We start from the raw sequence: 16,496 nt of genomic DNA on the forward strand, positions 1-16,496 counted from the left end.
GGGACAGGGAAAGAGAAAGGAAGAATATTAATAAACAGGATTAGCCATATGCTGATAACTGTATGGCTGGATGTCAATAATTCATTATTCTATCCTCTTTTATATGAGTTTTAAAATGTCAACAGTAAAAGTCTTTTCAATATTAAAAGTACTTAGAATATGGCTCTTCAGAGCCCTAGGGATAAAGTTCAAATTGCTTAGCATTTCAAATTGAAATGCCAAGAAGTCTTTCATGGTCCAGCATAACCCCGTTTCTGCCTGCTCAGCACTCTAAGGCCATCTCACTACAGACTGCCATCCCAAGCTGCACCACCCACAGGCTCCTTACCTGTCTCTTCCAAGAGCATTCATTCCCTGTGTCTCCAGTCCTGCTCCCTCCCTGCTCACATGCCCAACCCCTGGACTCACCAATCAGGTCCCGACAATCTTGTTTTCTCTAGACAGCATATCCTAACCTGCTAAAACTGCCAGGGGTACACCTACAGGGCCTATACCCCAAACATCTTGTGAGTTCCCAAAGCTTTTACCTGCCGTGTCCTCCAGCACGCTCTAGGTATTATGACAATATGGGTGGCTTCCATCTCGTTTGCTAACTCTACAGCAAATTATACCAACTCTACCAACTTTCTCATCTTCCAACTCCTCACAAAACTGTGACTCCTGCAATCTACCTTCCTTTCTGTCTCTTTTTTATGACCATGATTCACACTGATGGTTCGTAGTTCACATAGTGTTCTCAAATTTACATCTTTAGCTTTCTCTGATTATCTCATCTAATAATAAAAATAGAATTCACTCAAGAGGTGGATGCAGGAGGATCCAAGTTTTGAAATCAGTCTGGACAACAAAAGTATACTCTCAAAGTGTGGGGGGCGATATATGGCTCAGTCAGTAAAGTGCCTGCCACACAAACATGAGGACCTAACTTGGAGTCCCTAGGACCAACAATAAAAGCCAAGCATCCCACCCACATATCTGGGGGGTGGAATACAAGAATTAGGTGGATCCCGGGAGCTCATTGACCAGTCAGCCTAGCCAAATGGATGAGCTCCATGTTTAATTTTGTCTCAAAAAATAAGGCAGAAGGGGTTGGAGAGATGGCTCAGCAGTTAAGAGCACTGGCTGCTCTTTCAAGGTACCTGGATTTAGTTCCTAGCACCCAAATAGAGGCTCAAGCTGTAACTCCAGTCCCAGCGAACCTGATTTCCTCTTCTAACCTTTAGTGCACCAGGTACACACATGATGCACAGATACATGTGCAGATAAAACATCCCTGTACATAAAATAAAGATGTTTAAATACATAAATATGGAGAAACACAATTGAAGAAGACAATGGCAACCCTCTGGCTTCCACATGCATACACACTGGTAGAACACATGCATGTCCCACACATACACAATTTAAAAAACCTAAAATAATAACAATAATACAATGAAACAATTTTGTGCAATCACCCAATAAATCCTTATCTGTTGCCAGGCCTGACCTATGACTCCAAATACCTCTAGAGTCAATCTCTGATCGGTTCTCAAATATTTCTTTATGTAAGTGCTGCTGTCCTTCTGGTCTTTTCTGGGCAATATTTCTGCAGATTTCTATTTCTATTGTTGACTTTGTCACACTGATTTTGTGTATGTTCATGTGTGTAGTGTGTATTATGTGTACATGTGTTCACATGTGTGGGGGCACATACGTGTGTGCATGTGTGTGTAGGCCCAAAGTTAACACTGGGTGTCTTCCTTGATCATTCTTATTTACTGAGTTAGGGTCTCTTGCTGCATCCAGAGCTCACCAATTCTGTCTACTGTAGCTACTAGCGAGCTTGCCCAGTTGATCCCCTCTGTCTCTGTCTCCACGGTGCTAGAATTACAGCAGCCATCATGCCTGCTCAGCTTTTACATAGGATGTGGGGATCTGAATTCTGGTTTGTGATTGTATAGCAAGCACTTTATTCTCTAAACCATCTCCCCACCTGTCATATTGCTTTAAAATTATGTTTAGATATCTGCTCTGCCAGATCAGAAGTTCCTACATGAAGGAATCATGCCTGTATTCCATACATATACACTAACTGTACTATTAAAAAGTTGGCCCTACAAAGATGCTTGCTAAATGAACTAACACTAAGAATATATTATATCTAATGATTAAGAGACTGAGTTAGCTGGGTTGTGGTGGCACACGCCTTTAATCCCGGCATTTGGAAGGCAGAGGAAGGTGGATCTCGGTGAGTTCAAGGCCAGTTTGGTCTACAAAGTGAGTTTCAGGCCACCCAGGTCTCAAAAAAGTTTCAGGCCATGTCCTCGAAAAACCAGAGAGAGAGAAAAAGAGAGAGAGAGAAAGAGAGAGAGAGAATGAGTTAAGCTAGGTGTGGAGGCACTCACCTTTAATCCCAGCACTCAGCAGATCTGTGAGTTCCAGGCCACCCAGGGCTAGTGAGAGCCTGTCTAAAAAACTACACACACACACACACACACACACACACACACACACACACAGGAATTGAGTCAGTACTAAAAAAGAATCCCTATAACAATACATTAAGCTTTCCTTCAAAATCAAAACACTGGGCTGAGGACATGTTAGAGGTAGTATGTTTGCCTAGCATATGCAAGATTGTGGGTTCAATTGCCAGCCTGGCAAAGAGATTATGAAATAAATGAAAAGAATAAAGTAAACAAATCATTCCAGGCTGGAGAGATGGCTCAGATGGTAATGGCACTTGTCACCACGGCTGACAATCATAGTTCCATCCCTGGGACCCACGTGGTGGAAGAAGAAAACTGGCTGCCTAAAGTTGTCCTGACTTCCACACAGGTGATATGGCATAAACATGCCTGCACATTAACACATATACATGCACAAATGAAAAGTGTAAATTTTAATTTTAAAAAAGTGTCATTCCATCCCCAGAATTTTGTGAATTTTGGTGAAGCTCTAGGCTGAAAATAAGGCTTAGTTGAACCTATTTAAATTTAATCCCTGTGACTCTGGCTCGATCCTGAAATTATTTAATACTGCTTCTCAGTAAAAGCTGACTCTAAAGCAAGGGCAATCTAGTTTAGTTTAGAATTTTCCGAGATAGTCTAGAAGAGATCAACAACCACAGTGCCAGCCCAGCACTCAAGTAATTTTGGAAACAAGGAAACAAAGCATAAAGTGACTATTTGCTGCCTTGATTAAAACGTGGCACTACTGGCAAGTGTGTCCTGGATCAGTGCAGCCACGGCGGCTTGTGTTCTCTTCACTTGTACCTGTTGCCTTGCCCTTCCATGCTACCCTGGACCAACACTGACCTTGGGACGGCCACTTAGTCACAATTCTGTGCCCTGTGGGAACCTGAACCGAGCACGGATTCTGCAGCCAGCTCGGCGCTTGCACAGGTGCCTAGAAGGGTCACATGCTAGTATCACCTGTGCAGTGATGGAACCCTTGGACTTAGAGGGAATCAAGAAGCAAGGGTGGTATGTCTTGAAACTCTGTGACACGAGTGACCCAGAAAAGCTCTCAGTAAATTCACATTTATGAAGGACTTGGGCTTAGACAGTTTATACCAAGTAAAGGTTATTATGTGGTCATGGAAGACAAATTTAGATCTGAAATTCCTAATATAGATGCAGAGAAGTTACTATGTCCACAAGAAATTGGAAATTGCAGATTATATCGAAGATGTATATATATATATATATATATATATATATATATATATATATATATATATATATAGCGTCTTCCTCACGGAGAGTTCTCAGAAACTGGCAAGTATCTAGAAGTGGGAACACACGGTGGCGTCATCACTGACAGGAGTTCTGCTGGATTTGAATTTAAATTGTTTGAGTGTTTCACCCTTTAAAAAATAAATTCATTAGAAAAAAAATGTGGTACAACCAGTTCAGATAGTCTTACTGAACGGTGTGGCTGTAAGCAATCAGTCACATGAAGATCATTAAGATAGACCCATCAGAACTCTAATGTACTAAGCAGTGACAGAACGCAGTGCCCGAATTCAATCAGACCCCTACTCTCCTTTTGGTTGTCATTTCTATTTTCACAACATAGTACAATTCTCTGCAAGCAAATAACAGAAGAATGCAGGAGATAAGTTTCTAAACAGCCATTAGTGAGAAATATGATCCCTCCTTCCACTAGCAAGGACTTTCATAGAATCTAATCTCAGAAGGGAGGACAGCATTAAGGAAGAAAAAAAGAAGTTTGTGAAAAACTTCTTTTAGTCAAAAGAACAAGGAGTCCAAGCACTCCAAATCTACAAGGACAAGGAGACAGAAAAAAAGCAAAAAGCAAAAAAGGGAACATCTTGTCTGGGCTAGGAGCTCCCTAGAACCATAACTTGGGACCTCCCCAAACTGCCCTAGATTCAGATCCACACAAATTTGGGATTTGAAGAGTAACTTAATTCTATAGTGCCACTAACTGAAATTACTTCACCATGAATATGATGGCTAGATTCAATGGATTTGCTGATAATCACATTCACATTTAGTGAAACTTGATATTACTCTTTGAGTCATAGGGTTTCGTAATTCTTCAGTTTGTCAGTTTTCCATCCTACATAATCTTAATGTGGTGTGTGTTTTGTTCTTGAGTGTTTTTGGTTTGGGTTTTTGTTGGTGGTAGTGGTTTGTTTTGCTCTTGTTTGTTTTTGAAACAAGGTCTCATTAGGTACCCTAGCCTGGCTTAGCCTTAACATTTCCAGTCTAAAATGTGAACATTTGGAGGTTACATATATGGGTCACTATATTCAACTCTGAACAAGGCTTATGTCTCAGTAAAGTTTGATCTTTTAAAACTTAGGTAGAAAGGGGATAAGAATGTGGGTCGGTGGTAAAGTGTTAACCTAGCATGTTCAAGGCCCTGGGCTCCAACAACAACAACAATAATAAGCTGCAGAGAAAAGTTCACATCGAAAGAATGATAAAGGCAATGCTCTTACTGTTGCAGACTCACGTTAGTGACTTACAGCATTTACTTTTCTTCTTCGTATAGCAAAAGAGCAACTTAATGGGAATCCTGACTCCACCACTTACAGCTATCTATTTGAGTTTGGCTAATTGCTTAAAAGCCCACAGCCTTGGATTCCAAAACTGTAAAACAGGGACACTAAATGGGAATAATGAATACCTATCTTGCAAATGAATTAAGAGTAAATGAATTAAGGTGCCCACTAGACTACACTAAAAGCTCCCGAGAAGAGAGGCTGTGCCTACACTGCTGTTGATTCTTGGAAACAAGCAGAACAGGAAGGCAACGATATTTTTAAATGAATGAATAAACTATGTATCTCTATTTCTCTCAGCAACACTAACTCTTCTCCAGTAACTGTATTTCTTCCTTTTTCTTCTATCATTTTCTAATGCCTTCAAGGCATTTTATATTTTGTTCTTCTGAGTGTTTTTCTTTTCCTCACGGGCTATTATTAACTGTACAGCTCAAAGAAAGTAGCCCCGTTAGTAATTTCTCTAACACCGCCCACTTCCATCTATTAATGTGACGGGGGTGGATGAGGCGGTCAGAACACAGGTTCACAGCACTTCACCTATTTACCCTGGGCCACTGACTCGTGTCAACAACAATGAAGTCGCACAGTCGGCCCACCCCAGAACACAACTTTCAAGGCAACCGCCCCATCCCTGTCTACATCTCCGCAACCAAAAGACTCGCGCAGAGGGAATCCTCTGCTCTCAAAAGTTACAGAGTCCGTTACACTCGCGTCCCGCTGGAAAGCAGGATGAATCCCCAGAGTAGGACCGCCGAGCTGGACAAACGGGCGGGAATTCTGAACCCGTGGTGTGGACGAGGGTCACCTTTGGACCTGGCCAAGCTCGTCTGACCACTGCTCCGAGAAGGCAGCGCTCGTCCAAGCCCAGAGGAGCTAAGGGGTGCGGCCGGTATGAGGGCGAGGGGCAACAGGGTTGACAGTGTGGACCGTACGGCTGACGGGCCACACCGGGACTACGCCCACCCGCACCTCGCCACCGCGCCGACCCCACCTAGCCCCAATACCACTCCCCGAGGCACCGGCTCGCCCCCCCCCCCGGCCCATAAATCAGTCAGCCGACACTGCTCACTGGCTGGGTCCGCAGCTCCCTCCTGGTCATTGGCTACCCGCACGCAAAGCCCTCCTCCACAAGGGAACCTCGCGTACGGCGGTTCCCACAGCTGAGCACCCTCGCCCCGGCTCCCCGTAGCCCGCCGTCCCGGCAGCGCGGCCTCAGCCACTCACCGTGTAATAGGAGAGCAGCCCCGCATTGTAGTCCAACACGAACCAACGGTACTGCCAGCCCTTCATCACGTTAGTCCATTTGCTCAGCGGCCCTTCCACGATGGACGCCATCTTGGGAGCCGCCAATGACAACAAACGGCCTGACGTCAGTCGCCTATAAGGCATTCGGCATGCAGAGGCGGGGCCTCCGAGACCCTAGGCGGGGCCGAGGCGTGAGTGGGTGGGGCCATAGGCGGGGTCTCTGTGCAGCCGGTGGACCCACGCCCCTGGCGATAGTAGTCAGCGTGCTTTCTTTCTTTCTCTCTTTGCCTATTGTGTGTAGGAAGGGATGTTATGGAGGCAAGCTGAGAAAGCAAGCATGGACTTTAAGATTATTTATCCAGGCCGTGCATGACGGTGAAAGTAGTTCAAAGCCAACTCAGCTAAGTGAGACTGTCTCAAAAAAAAAAAAAAGAAAAGAAAAGAAAGAAGAAAAGGATAGAAAAGAAAGGAAGGAAAAAAAGAAAAACTGTAATCTCAGAAATTTGATAGTAGAAGAATCGAGGCGCAGCGATTAAGAGTATGTACTGCTCTTGCAGAGGATCCAAATTCGGATCCTAGCACCCACATAAGGGGTAGGGGAGCTCACAACTGCCTATAACTCCAGGCCTTCAGAACTGAGGGCACCTGTGCTTGCCTGCAGATATCCCTACCCCACGGAGACACACATGCTCAAAGTATATATAATTAAAAATAATTTTTTTTTACATTCAAGATCATCCTTGACTACATAATAAGTTCAAGAGTAGTATGGGCTACATAAAACATTTTAAAAGTTATTCACATAGGATTTTATTTTTCTTTGAGACAGAGTCTCTTTGTAGTCCTGACTGTTCTGGAACTTGCAAAGCAGACCAGGCTGGCCTTGAACTCACAGAGCTCTGCCTTCCTCTGCCTCTCAAGTACTGTGATTAAAGGCATGTGCCACCTAAAAAATTATTTTTTTCTTTCTTTCCTTCTTTCTTTCTTTTTTGTTTTTTGTTTTTCGAGACAATTCCTCCCAAATGCTGGTATTAATGGCAAGTAACACCACTGCCTGGCATAAGAATTCTTTTTTTAAGAATGCAATGATTGATTGGGAGGTTGAGAGATGGCTCAGCAGTTAAGAGTACTGGCTGCTCTTCCAGGGGACCCAGGTCGGATTTCCAAATGGAGGCTAACCACTATTTGGAATTCCAGTTCCAGAGGATACAACATCCTCTTCTGGCCTCCATGGCACCAGGCTCACATGTAGCACACAGATATACATGTAGGCAAAAAATACCCATACACTTTTTTTAATTGTAAAGAAAAAGAATACAGTGATTGCCAAACACTCCACCCCTGCTATATTAATCAGGGTTCTCTAGAGTAACAGAACTTATAGAATGAATATATATACATATATAATATATACATTTATATATAATGGAGATTTATTAGAATGACTTCTATAGGATGTGGTTCAGCTAATCCAACAATGGCTGCCTATGTACAGAAAGTCCAAGATCCAGTAATTGTTCAGACCATGAGGCCAGATGCCTCAGCTGGTTTTCAGTATATGCCAGAATCCTAAAAAGTAGGTATAATACCAGTGAAGGACTAGGCTTGCTAGCAAGGCCGGGTGAAGTAGGCCCACAAAAGAAAGAGCTTTCCTCTTCCATGCCCTAATACTGGCCGCTAGAAGAATGTTTCCATGCCCTAGAAGAATGTGTGGCCCAGATTAAAGATTGTTCTTTCCACCTCAAAGTTCTGGATTAGAAGTGGACTACTTCTAATGATGCAATTAAGAAAAAAAATCCCTCACAGGCGTGCCCAGTCATTGGGTTGTAGTTAATTCCAGATGTAGCTGAGTTGACAACCAAGAGTAGCCTGCCACCTGCCTCACTTAAGGAGACTTGTAAGCCACTCCTCACACTTCAAAGGACTTCACCCCCAATATTCATTTCTGTTTCCTTCCACAAACACTCACTTAATAATCATAGTCTGCGAATGTAGCTCAGTGGTAGAGTGCTTGCCTGGCATGTGTGAGTCCCTGAGTTCAATTCTCAGAATTTAAATGTACGCTGTTTTGCCCTGAGAACTCTTCTAAGGCTTCGAGAACATTTGCAGAAGGTAGAGGGGGAGGCAGAAATAGACAACAAGATCCATGATGGAGCATAGTAAACCTTGCTAAGTGCTATGGGTAAAAAAATAAAGGGGAGAGGAGTTTGGAGCTGCTATTTTAGATACCCGAATGAGAAGATGACTTTTTTAAGGTTTTATACATGGATATATGTATACATGTATGTATATATGTATAAATTGCGTATACATGTGTATATTGTGTATTAAGTATTACTTCTCATGCCCTCCTAACTCTCCCCTTTCTTGTCCCTTCCCTCCCATTACTCTCATTTGTCCCTCTAGACAGTTTTTCTTCTGTTTTCAGGTCGTATAAGTACGAACACACAATTTTATGATTCTACATAAAATATAGCTACCACAAATGAGAGATGATATGTGCTATTTGCCTTTCTAAAACTGGCTTAATTTGTTAGAACGGCTATCTATAGTTGTATCCATTTTCCTGCAAATGACATGACGGCACTGTGTGTGCACTTTTGTCTCTGTGTATGTTTATGTGTGCACGTGTGCGCGCAGTATTCATGCGGGGTCAAAGGACAACCGGCAGTGTTGGTCCTCACTTTCCACCTTGTTTTAGACAGTGTTTCTTATTAGTTACCGCTGTGTGTACCAGGATAGCTGGCCTAAGAGCTTCTGGGGATTCTCCTGACTGCAGACACCTGTACAGACACACGCTACCCCATCCAGCTTTATGTGGTTTTGTGGATTGGAAATCAGGTCCTTCTCCTTGTGTAGCGAGCACTTACTCTCTCAGACATCTCCTCAGCCCTTATTCTTTTTCTTTTGACAAAGCAAAGACCTGAAGGAAGTGAAGGAGTAAGCTGGGGGAAGACCCTCCCAGGGAAAATGACTGGCCACACAGAGCAGATGTTAGGAGTGAGCCAGGCATGTTGAAGAAACAGTGAGGAACACAAAGAGAGGAGCAATAAGGCAAAGGGAAAGGTAGTAGGAGACGGAGACAGAAAGGGCAGACCACGCACAGCCTACAACTATGGTGTAAGTATTTATGGGTCACGTGCTATATCCAGACACCATCCAAGGTCCTGGGATCTTCTATGATGAAAGCAAATAGTAAACACGAAAACTACCCAACACCAAGACTCTAGAGATGGCTCAGCTGACAGAGTGCTTGCCGAGTAAGCACGTGGCCTGAGTTCAGTCCTACACACCCACGGGAAAAGCCAGGGGCACACCTGTAATCCCAGGACTGGGAAGATGGGAACAGGAAGTTCCCTGGGACTTGCTGCTCAGCTAGTCTTGCCAAATTGGTGAGAGATAGATTTAGTAATAGGTTGTGTCTTTAAAATAAAATATGTGAGCCGGGCGGTGGTGGCGCACACCTTTAATCCCAGCACTCGGGAGGCAGAGGCAGGCGGATCTCTGTGAGTTCGAGACCAGCCTGGTCTACAAGAGCTAGTTCCAGGACAGGCTCCAAAACCACAGAGAAACCCTGTCTCGAAAAACAAAAAAATAAAATATGTGGAGAACTAGTAAAAGGGCTCGGTGCGGAAAGGCACCTGCCACCAAGCCTGATGACCTGAGTTTGATCCCGGGGGCCCACGGGATGAAAGGGAGGACTAACTCCTAAAAGCTGTCGTCTGACTTCCCTGTGCAAGCTGTGGTCCACGCCTGTGCCCATATATACAAACACACATGCCTGCACACCAGTAAATAACATGTAGCTTTTTAAAGAAAGGAAACCATCCAGCACCACTTTGCTGAGAATGTAATAAGCTGAAATAGGATGTCAAGAAGAGGTAATGTCAGCTATGAAAATACTATCTAGAAGTGGAGATTAGGTTGTGTAGAAGTTTTCTTTGGTATTTTTTTTGTGTGTGGGGGGGTTGTTTGTTTCTCTTAAGGTTGAAGGTATCCAAGAGGCTAAGGCAGAAGGATCACTACCAGTTCCAAGCTAGCCTGTATTTCAGTGTGAGACCCTGTCTCAAATCGAAACATAGAAAAGATACTGGGAAATATGACTTTGCTTATTTTCAGAGGTAGCAAATGGAGACACTTGAAATAGGAGGAAATAATAGTGGTAAGTCCTTGACAGGACTGAGACTCTAAGCCCAAGGGAAGGGGTAACAGCATCTGGAAGCAGACGTACTCATCTGTGCCAACAAAAAGGAGATGGGGGAGTATGAGCTAGGTGCCAGAGGTTTGGTAGTTACATGAGGATGCTCCTATCTGCCTCTGGGTGAAGGGAGGCTCGGAGCTCAGGAATTAATGATGTGGGCTTTGAAACCACAGCACAGCAGCACAGTCCCGCACCATGTAACAGAGTTTGGCCCACAGAAGACAGGGCAGATAGGATGGTGGTCCCCTGAGATTACAACAGAGCTAAGCTAGGAAGGTTCCATTAGGTAATGATGTTAAGACTATCATAATTGGATAGTCCAGACACTTGGCTGTGTTTGTGGTGATGCTGGTATAAGTAAATTTATACTGTCAGGGCTGCTTGTAGCTTATACAATAATGTACACTATGTAAGCTTGACAGCGGTAGACAATATGTCATGGGTTATGTAGTCTCTAAATTCCCAATCACTATTTTAGAGTGCACCCCTCCTTATTAAAAATGAAAAGCTGGGTGTGCTGGTTCATGCCTATAATCCCAACACTGGCAGGACATAGGCGAGAGGCAGGTGGATTGCTGTGAGTTTGAGGCCAACTTAGGCTGAAAAGAGAGTTCCAATCCCGCTTGGGCTAGATAATAAAACCTTGACTCAAAAAAAAAAAAAAGGTGAGGTGAGAGGTAACTAAGGCAGCCTCAGGCTGGTCCTCTAAGAAGGATTCCAGGAGAAATACAGCTACTCCATGTGCAGTATCTCTGAAGACTTTACAGTGGACCAGGCATTGGAGTGGAAGACAAAGATACTGATTGTCTTATTCTAGCATAAATTATCTGTAATAGTTTAGGGGTGAAAGGCCCTCCACAAGATAATGTTTGAACACGTGGTCTTCAGCTAGTTGTGCCATTTTGGAAGTTTGTTGGACAGTCAGGTAAGGCAGAAAGTGGAACATTGACTTACAGACCTGATGGGTTATGGCCAGCCTCTGTTCCAGCTGAACATTCTACTTCCTGGTCCACGAAGATGTGGAGGAGTCCTATCCCCATGCCCCCTCCACTTTTGCACTACATTGAATGGTAGCCCTTCAGACCATGATCCAAAACCAATTTTCCCTCCCTTAAGTTGCTTCTGGTCTAGTGTTTGGTCACAGCGACTAGAAAAGTAACTGATATATAGGCTGTACTGTAGAATTTAAGTGTGTCGGATGCCATCTAGGTTTGTATAAGTCTGTTTGCACAATGATGAAAAAAACTCATGGCCTGTTTCTCAGCAAGAATCCCTATTGTGAAATGGAAATGGAAACTACTTTGAGATTCCACCTCACCCTAGTCAAAATGGTTACCATCAAGAAGACAAAGGACAAGAGATGCTGGTGAGTTGGGGGTGTGGGGAGAAGAACCCTTATTCGGTGTAGGTGAGAGGGTAAACTGATGCCGCCACCATGGGAATCGGTATGGTGATTTCTAACAAATTAAAAACAGAACTACCAAACCAGGCATGGTGGCACATGCTTTGAATTCCCACCACTCCTGAAGCAGAGGAAGGCAGATTTTTCTGAGTTGGAGACTAACCTGCTCCAACTAGTTCCAAGCCAGCTAGGGATATAGGGTTATATCAAAAGAAATGATAGAATTACCATGTGACCATACCGCTCGTGGGGATAGACCCAAAGGACTCTAAACGTTACCACGGAGACACTTCCATTTCCATGTTAGTGCTGCACTGTTCACAGTGTGAAGAAAATGGAATCGGCCTACATGCCCATCAATAGACACGAACAGATGCTGAGCAAGTACATATACACGATGGAATTTTATTCTGCAATTAAAAAAAGTGAGGGTTGGGGAGGTGGTACTTGTTGCCACGCCTGACAACCTGAGCTCAGCCCCCAGAGTATAGACGGAGAGAACTGACTCCCACAGGTTGGTCTCTGACTTCCACACCCATGCCACGGCACAGATACACACACACACACACACACACACACACACACACACACACACAATAATAAGTGTGAGGAAAAATGAAATTTTTTGTGGTAACTTCATTCCATGCTACCATTCTGAGTTACAGAGTGAGATCTTACCTTTAAAAAAATATTCCCTCTGACCCTGGTAAAAAAAAAAAACAAAAAAAAACAAAAAAAAAAAAACAAGAATTGGGCTGGAGAGATGGCTCAGAGGTTAAGAGCATTGGCTGATCTTCGGGAGGTCCTGAGTTCAATTCTCAGCAACCACATGGTGGTTCACAACCATTTGTAATGAGGTATTGTGCCCTCTTCTGGCCTGCAGGCATACAAGGAACCTGAACACTGTGTAAACAATAAATAAATAAGTCTTAAAAAAAAAAGAATTAAGAGCTATGTGTTTCCAAAATATTGCACCCCAACTGCAAGCTATGCTTGCACCATATGAGTTTTTTGAAAACTACTTTGTGGGCCTGGAGAACTATCTCAGTTACTAAGAGCACATGCTCTGCTCACAGAAGACCCAAACCCAGTTCTCGGGACTCAGTCTGGCCTCACAACTAACTGCCTTTAACTCCAGGTCCACGGCATCTGGTGCCCTTTTCTGGCCTCCTTAGGCATTGCACTCACATGTACAAGCTCACGCGAGCTCAGGCACACACATATACACATAATTAGAAACAGTTCTTAAATGCCTTAGACATAAAATAAACAGTATCATCAACCTCTAAATCTGTCTTCGCTTCCCTCAGGGTCACCAGGCATCAGAAGGCTTTGCTTAGCTGCAGCTGTGAAAAGACAGATCAACAGGAACAGGCAGGAGGAAGGGCTTGGCTCCTAAGACAAAATCCAGTTCAAAGCACTTTGTCTACATTCTACACTCCTCCGCTGAAGTTAAACGTGGGGGAGACATGCGGGTCTCATCCTGACATTCTCCTGTGACCTTGCCTGAAATGGAAAGGCAGCTGAAGTATAGAGGAAAAAGACAATTAGACTCAGAGGCAAAGGGAAGAGACAATGCTAATCAATACACACTATAAACTCTCTGAGGACAGGAATTGAGGCTAAATACATCCTAGCACTTGGAGGATCAGTAATTATTTTGTTTGGCTCTGGGATTGTACTCAGGGCCTGAGTATGCTAAGTCACTCTATCACTGCCGTACACTACTAGCTCAAAATGTAATTTAATTTGTGTTTTGTTTTACATTTTTAAATAAAATATTTATTTTATTTATCTTAAATAAAATAATTCTATTTTATGTTTTGTTACAATGGAGGTCTTGCTGTATAGTGTAGGCTGACCTTGAACTCATATCCTCCTGCCTCAGTCACCCAATTAGTGGGGAATGCAGGCCTATACAAAAACACCTTAATCCAGTGTGTGTGTCTGTGTGCACATGCAGAGTGTGCATGCATGTGTATGTGCTGCTAAGAATTGAAGATAGACCCTGTGCATGCTAAACAAGTGCTTTGCTGCTAAGTTACAAAGCCCTAGCTCAAAATTAGATGTTTTTAATTTTAAGATTGTGTGTGTGTGTGTGTGTGTGTGTGTGTGTGTGTGTGTGTGTATGTATGTGATAGTGCCCAAAGAGACCACAGAGGTCACTGGATCCCTTGTAGCTGAGTTATATATAAGCAGTTGTAAATGGCTCAATGTGGGTTCTGGGAAATAAACTCTGGTCCTCTAGAAGAACAGCAAGCACTCTTTATCTGCTGTGCCATCTCTCCAGCTACTTAACTTCTATTTTTTTTTAAAGATTTATTTATTCAGAGTGTGTGCGTGTTGGTGTGTGTAGGGTAAGAGGTCCTTGAGCACACAGATAAGCACTGAAGGAGCCAGGAAGTTAAACACACAGGCCTGTCTCCTCAACGGAAGGAGATGTTTACCTGTCTTCCTCCAAGAATGCTGGAAATGGTTGCAGTTTGCAACTTGGTGATCTTTTGCTATCTGTAGATCCAGACTTCACCCAAATTCCCCAGAATATTGTTTGTTTATTCCAGACCCCCCCCCCCCCACGCCTACATCTTGAGCGTTGCTTCTCAACCCACAAAACCCATCCTTGTGAGAGACGTCACGTGTGCGTTACAACAGCTGAGGTACTTCTGTGTTATCTTAAGGCCAGGTCACTCCTGACTCCACAGGCCTTGTGTTTACCTCAGTCATTCTCCCTAGACCCTTATCTTGAGCTTTGTTTCTGAGTCAACAGAACCCATCTTTATGGAAGAAGCCTTATGTACTTTATAAAGAGTTTCAATGTAAACGTGATTTAAGTTTGTTGTATACTTGGGACTGACTTAATTGTCATAAAGAAACTTTTTTCCAAAATTGTGCTGTGCTTAAATAGGGCTAAAATAAACCATCTGGTGTTGTACTCCAGAAGCTTGGCCCATCACCCGCTAATTAGGTCCAGCTGAACCGTTTCACTCTTACCTCACCTAGATCATTTTTCTGCCGACTGTAACACTTGCAGGGACCCCCACATGTGTGTCTGTCTGTAAGTACACAGGTATGAGGGTGCCCATGTGTACACAGAGGTCGGAGGAGAGTTTGGATGAGTCCTAGTCATCCTCCTGTCTCCAGCCCCTCAGAGCTGGGGTTACAGACATGCCCTGGACACCAGGCTTATCACATAGGTGCTGAAATTCCAGTCCTCTTGATTGCGTAGCAAATACTGTTAACCACTGAGCCATTTCTCTAGTTCCTCGAGATGAGTTTTTTTTTTATTTTTATTTCTTTTTAAACCACCCTAGCAGCAAAAGTGAAGCTGAAACGAGGAGAGGCAGACATGAGATGAAGCCCAGTATAAAGGTTGTAACGTGTACTGTAGTCCTAGCACCAATGAGGAATGCCACAAAACGAGTTCTAAGCCCACCGGGGTTACATGGTGAGACCCTGTGTCAACAATAAGCCAAGCGAATAATGAAAGATTCCATGACTGGACAACCACAATAGGGACAGAGGGTGATGAAGATTTGCTACTATATATGTATTCTGCATAATTAATTAATTTTGAGTCTGTGTCTTCCATAGTCCAGGTTGTATTCAAACTGATATAAAGTGGAAGATGACCCTAAACTCCTGCTCCAGAGGCTGCCACCTTCCAAAAACTGAGATTAGAGGTTTTTGATAGCAAACTTTATTTCAGTTAAGCAATAGAATTCAGTACTGCTTTCTCTCGTTTGTGTGACTGGATAATCAGTTAAGTCGCCGCTTTTTGTTTTGCTGGTGGTGGATCTGTGTTTGTGTATTGCTGGCTTATGGCATTCTTTGAGACAGGGCTTCTCTAAATAGCTCAGGCTGGCCTCAAACTGGAGACCATCTTCCTGTTTCAGCCCCACTCCTCAACCACCCCTGAATGCTGAAATTAAAAGTGTAGACCACCTTTGTCTTTACTGTGCGAGGCAAGCGCTATTTTGAGTCTTACGGTGTATTGTTGTTTTTTAATCCCCTGCCCCTACATGTTTTTTTTTCTTAAAGAAAGAACAAAAAACAGCTTATGTTTCTCAATAGGAAGTTTCCTTCCTGTGCACAGCTGTTTAGAAATGAATGTGTGTTCATGTTCGTGTGTGTGCGTGTGTTTCTAGGAGAAATGATTTGTGCCTTTTTCCTAGCCTTCAGTCCTTCAGTGTAGGTGCAAATTGCTCCACAGTGCAGTCTGTCAGTGCTGGCGTGAGCCCTTCTCTTCCTAAACTTGCCACCAACTGTTTTTTGTTCTTGCTGTTCTTGGTGTCATGTTCCTTAATTGGTATTTGTTGGCCATCAAATAAAACATGTCCAGAATGCTGCCATCTTAAGAGAAAACACAGAAACCTACAAAAATGTAACTGTCCTCCTGTCCTTAACTGGGTGTCAAGGAAACGGATCATGATCAGATGTGGGGACGGCAAACTAAGACAGCTGACTATTTTTGTCTGCGACCAGCAAGTGTAGCCGTGGGTTCTTTCCACCCGCCCCTGAACCTACAGAGGAGAAAACAAGTGAAGTGTCTGGCTGACGAGATGTGGCTACAATGTGAGGTGAAAGGTTACTGAGAAAGGAATGAGCTCATCTTTTGACCCCTTCCAGTG

The 16,496-nt window shown here is 43.6% G+C and overlaps 1 protein-coding gene across 13 annotated transcripts in view; it reads right to left on the bottom strand.

Annotated features, from left to right (window-relative positions):
- The window catches only part of Osbpl9 (oxysterol binding protein like 9), a 137,089-nt gene extending 130,680 nt beyond the window's left edge, over positions 1 to 6,409 (bottom strand). For 10 of the 13 annotated variants that reach the window (XM_075946314.1, XM_075946313.1, XM_075946311.1 and 7 more), the window contains exon 1: positions 6,245 to 6,385. In XM_075946314.1, the coding sequence (XP_075802429.1) occupies positions 6,245 to 6,355 (111 nt within the window). In that variant the 5' untranslated portion in view covers positions 6,356 to 6,385. Of the gene's footprint in view, positions 1 to 6,244 lie in introns of all 13 variants that reach the window. The other 3 variants (XM_075946315.1, XM_075946312.1, XM_075946332.1) reach the window with 2 other exon arrangements.
- Between the last annotated feature and the right edge of the window lie 10,087 nt (positions 6,410 to 16,496).

This window comes from Microtus pennsylvanicus, chromosome 13, assembly GCF_037038515.1.
Source record: "Microtus pennsylvanicus isolate mMicPen1 chromosome 13, mMicPen1.hap1, whole genome shotgun sequence".
Classification (NCBI taxonomy): Eukaryota; Metazoa; Chordata; class Mammalia; order Rodentia; family Cricetidae; genus Microtus; species Microtus pennsylvanicus.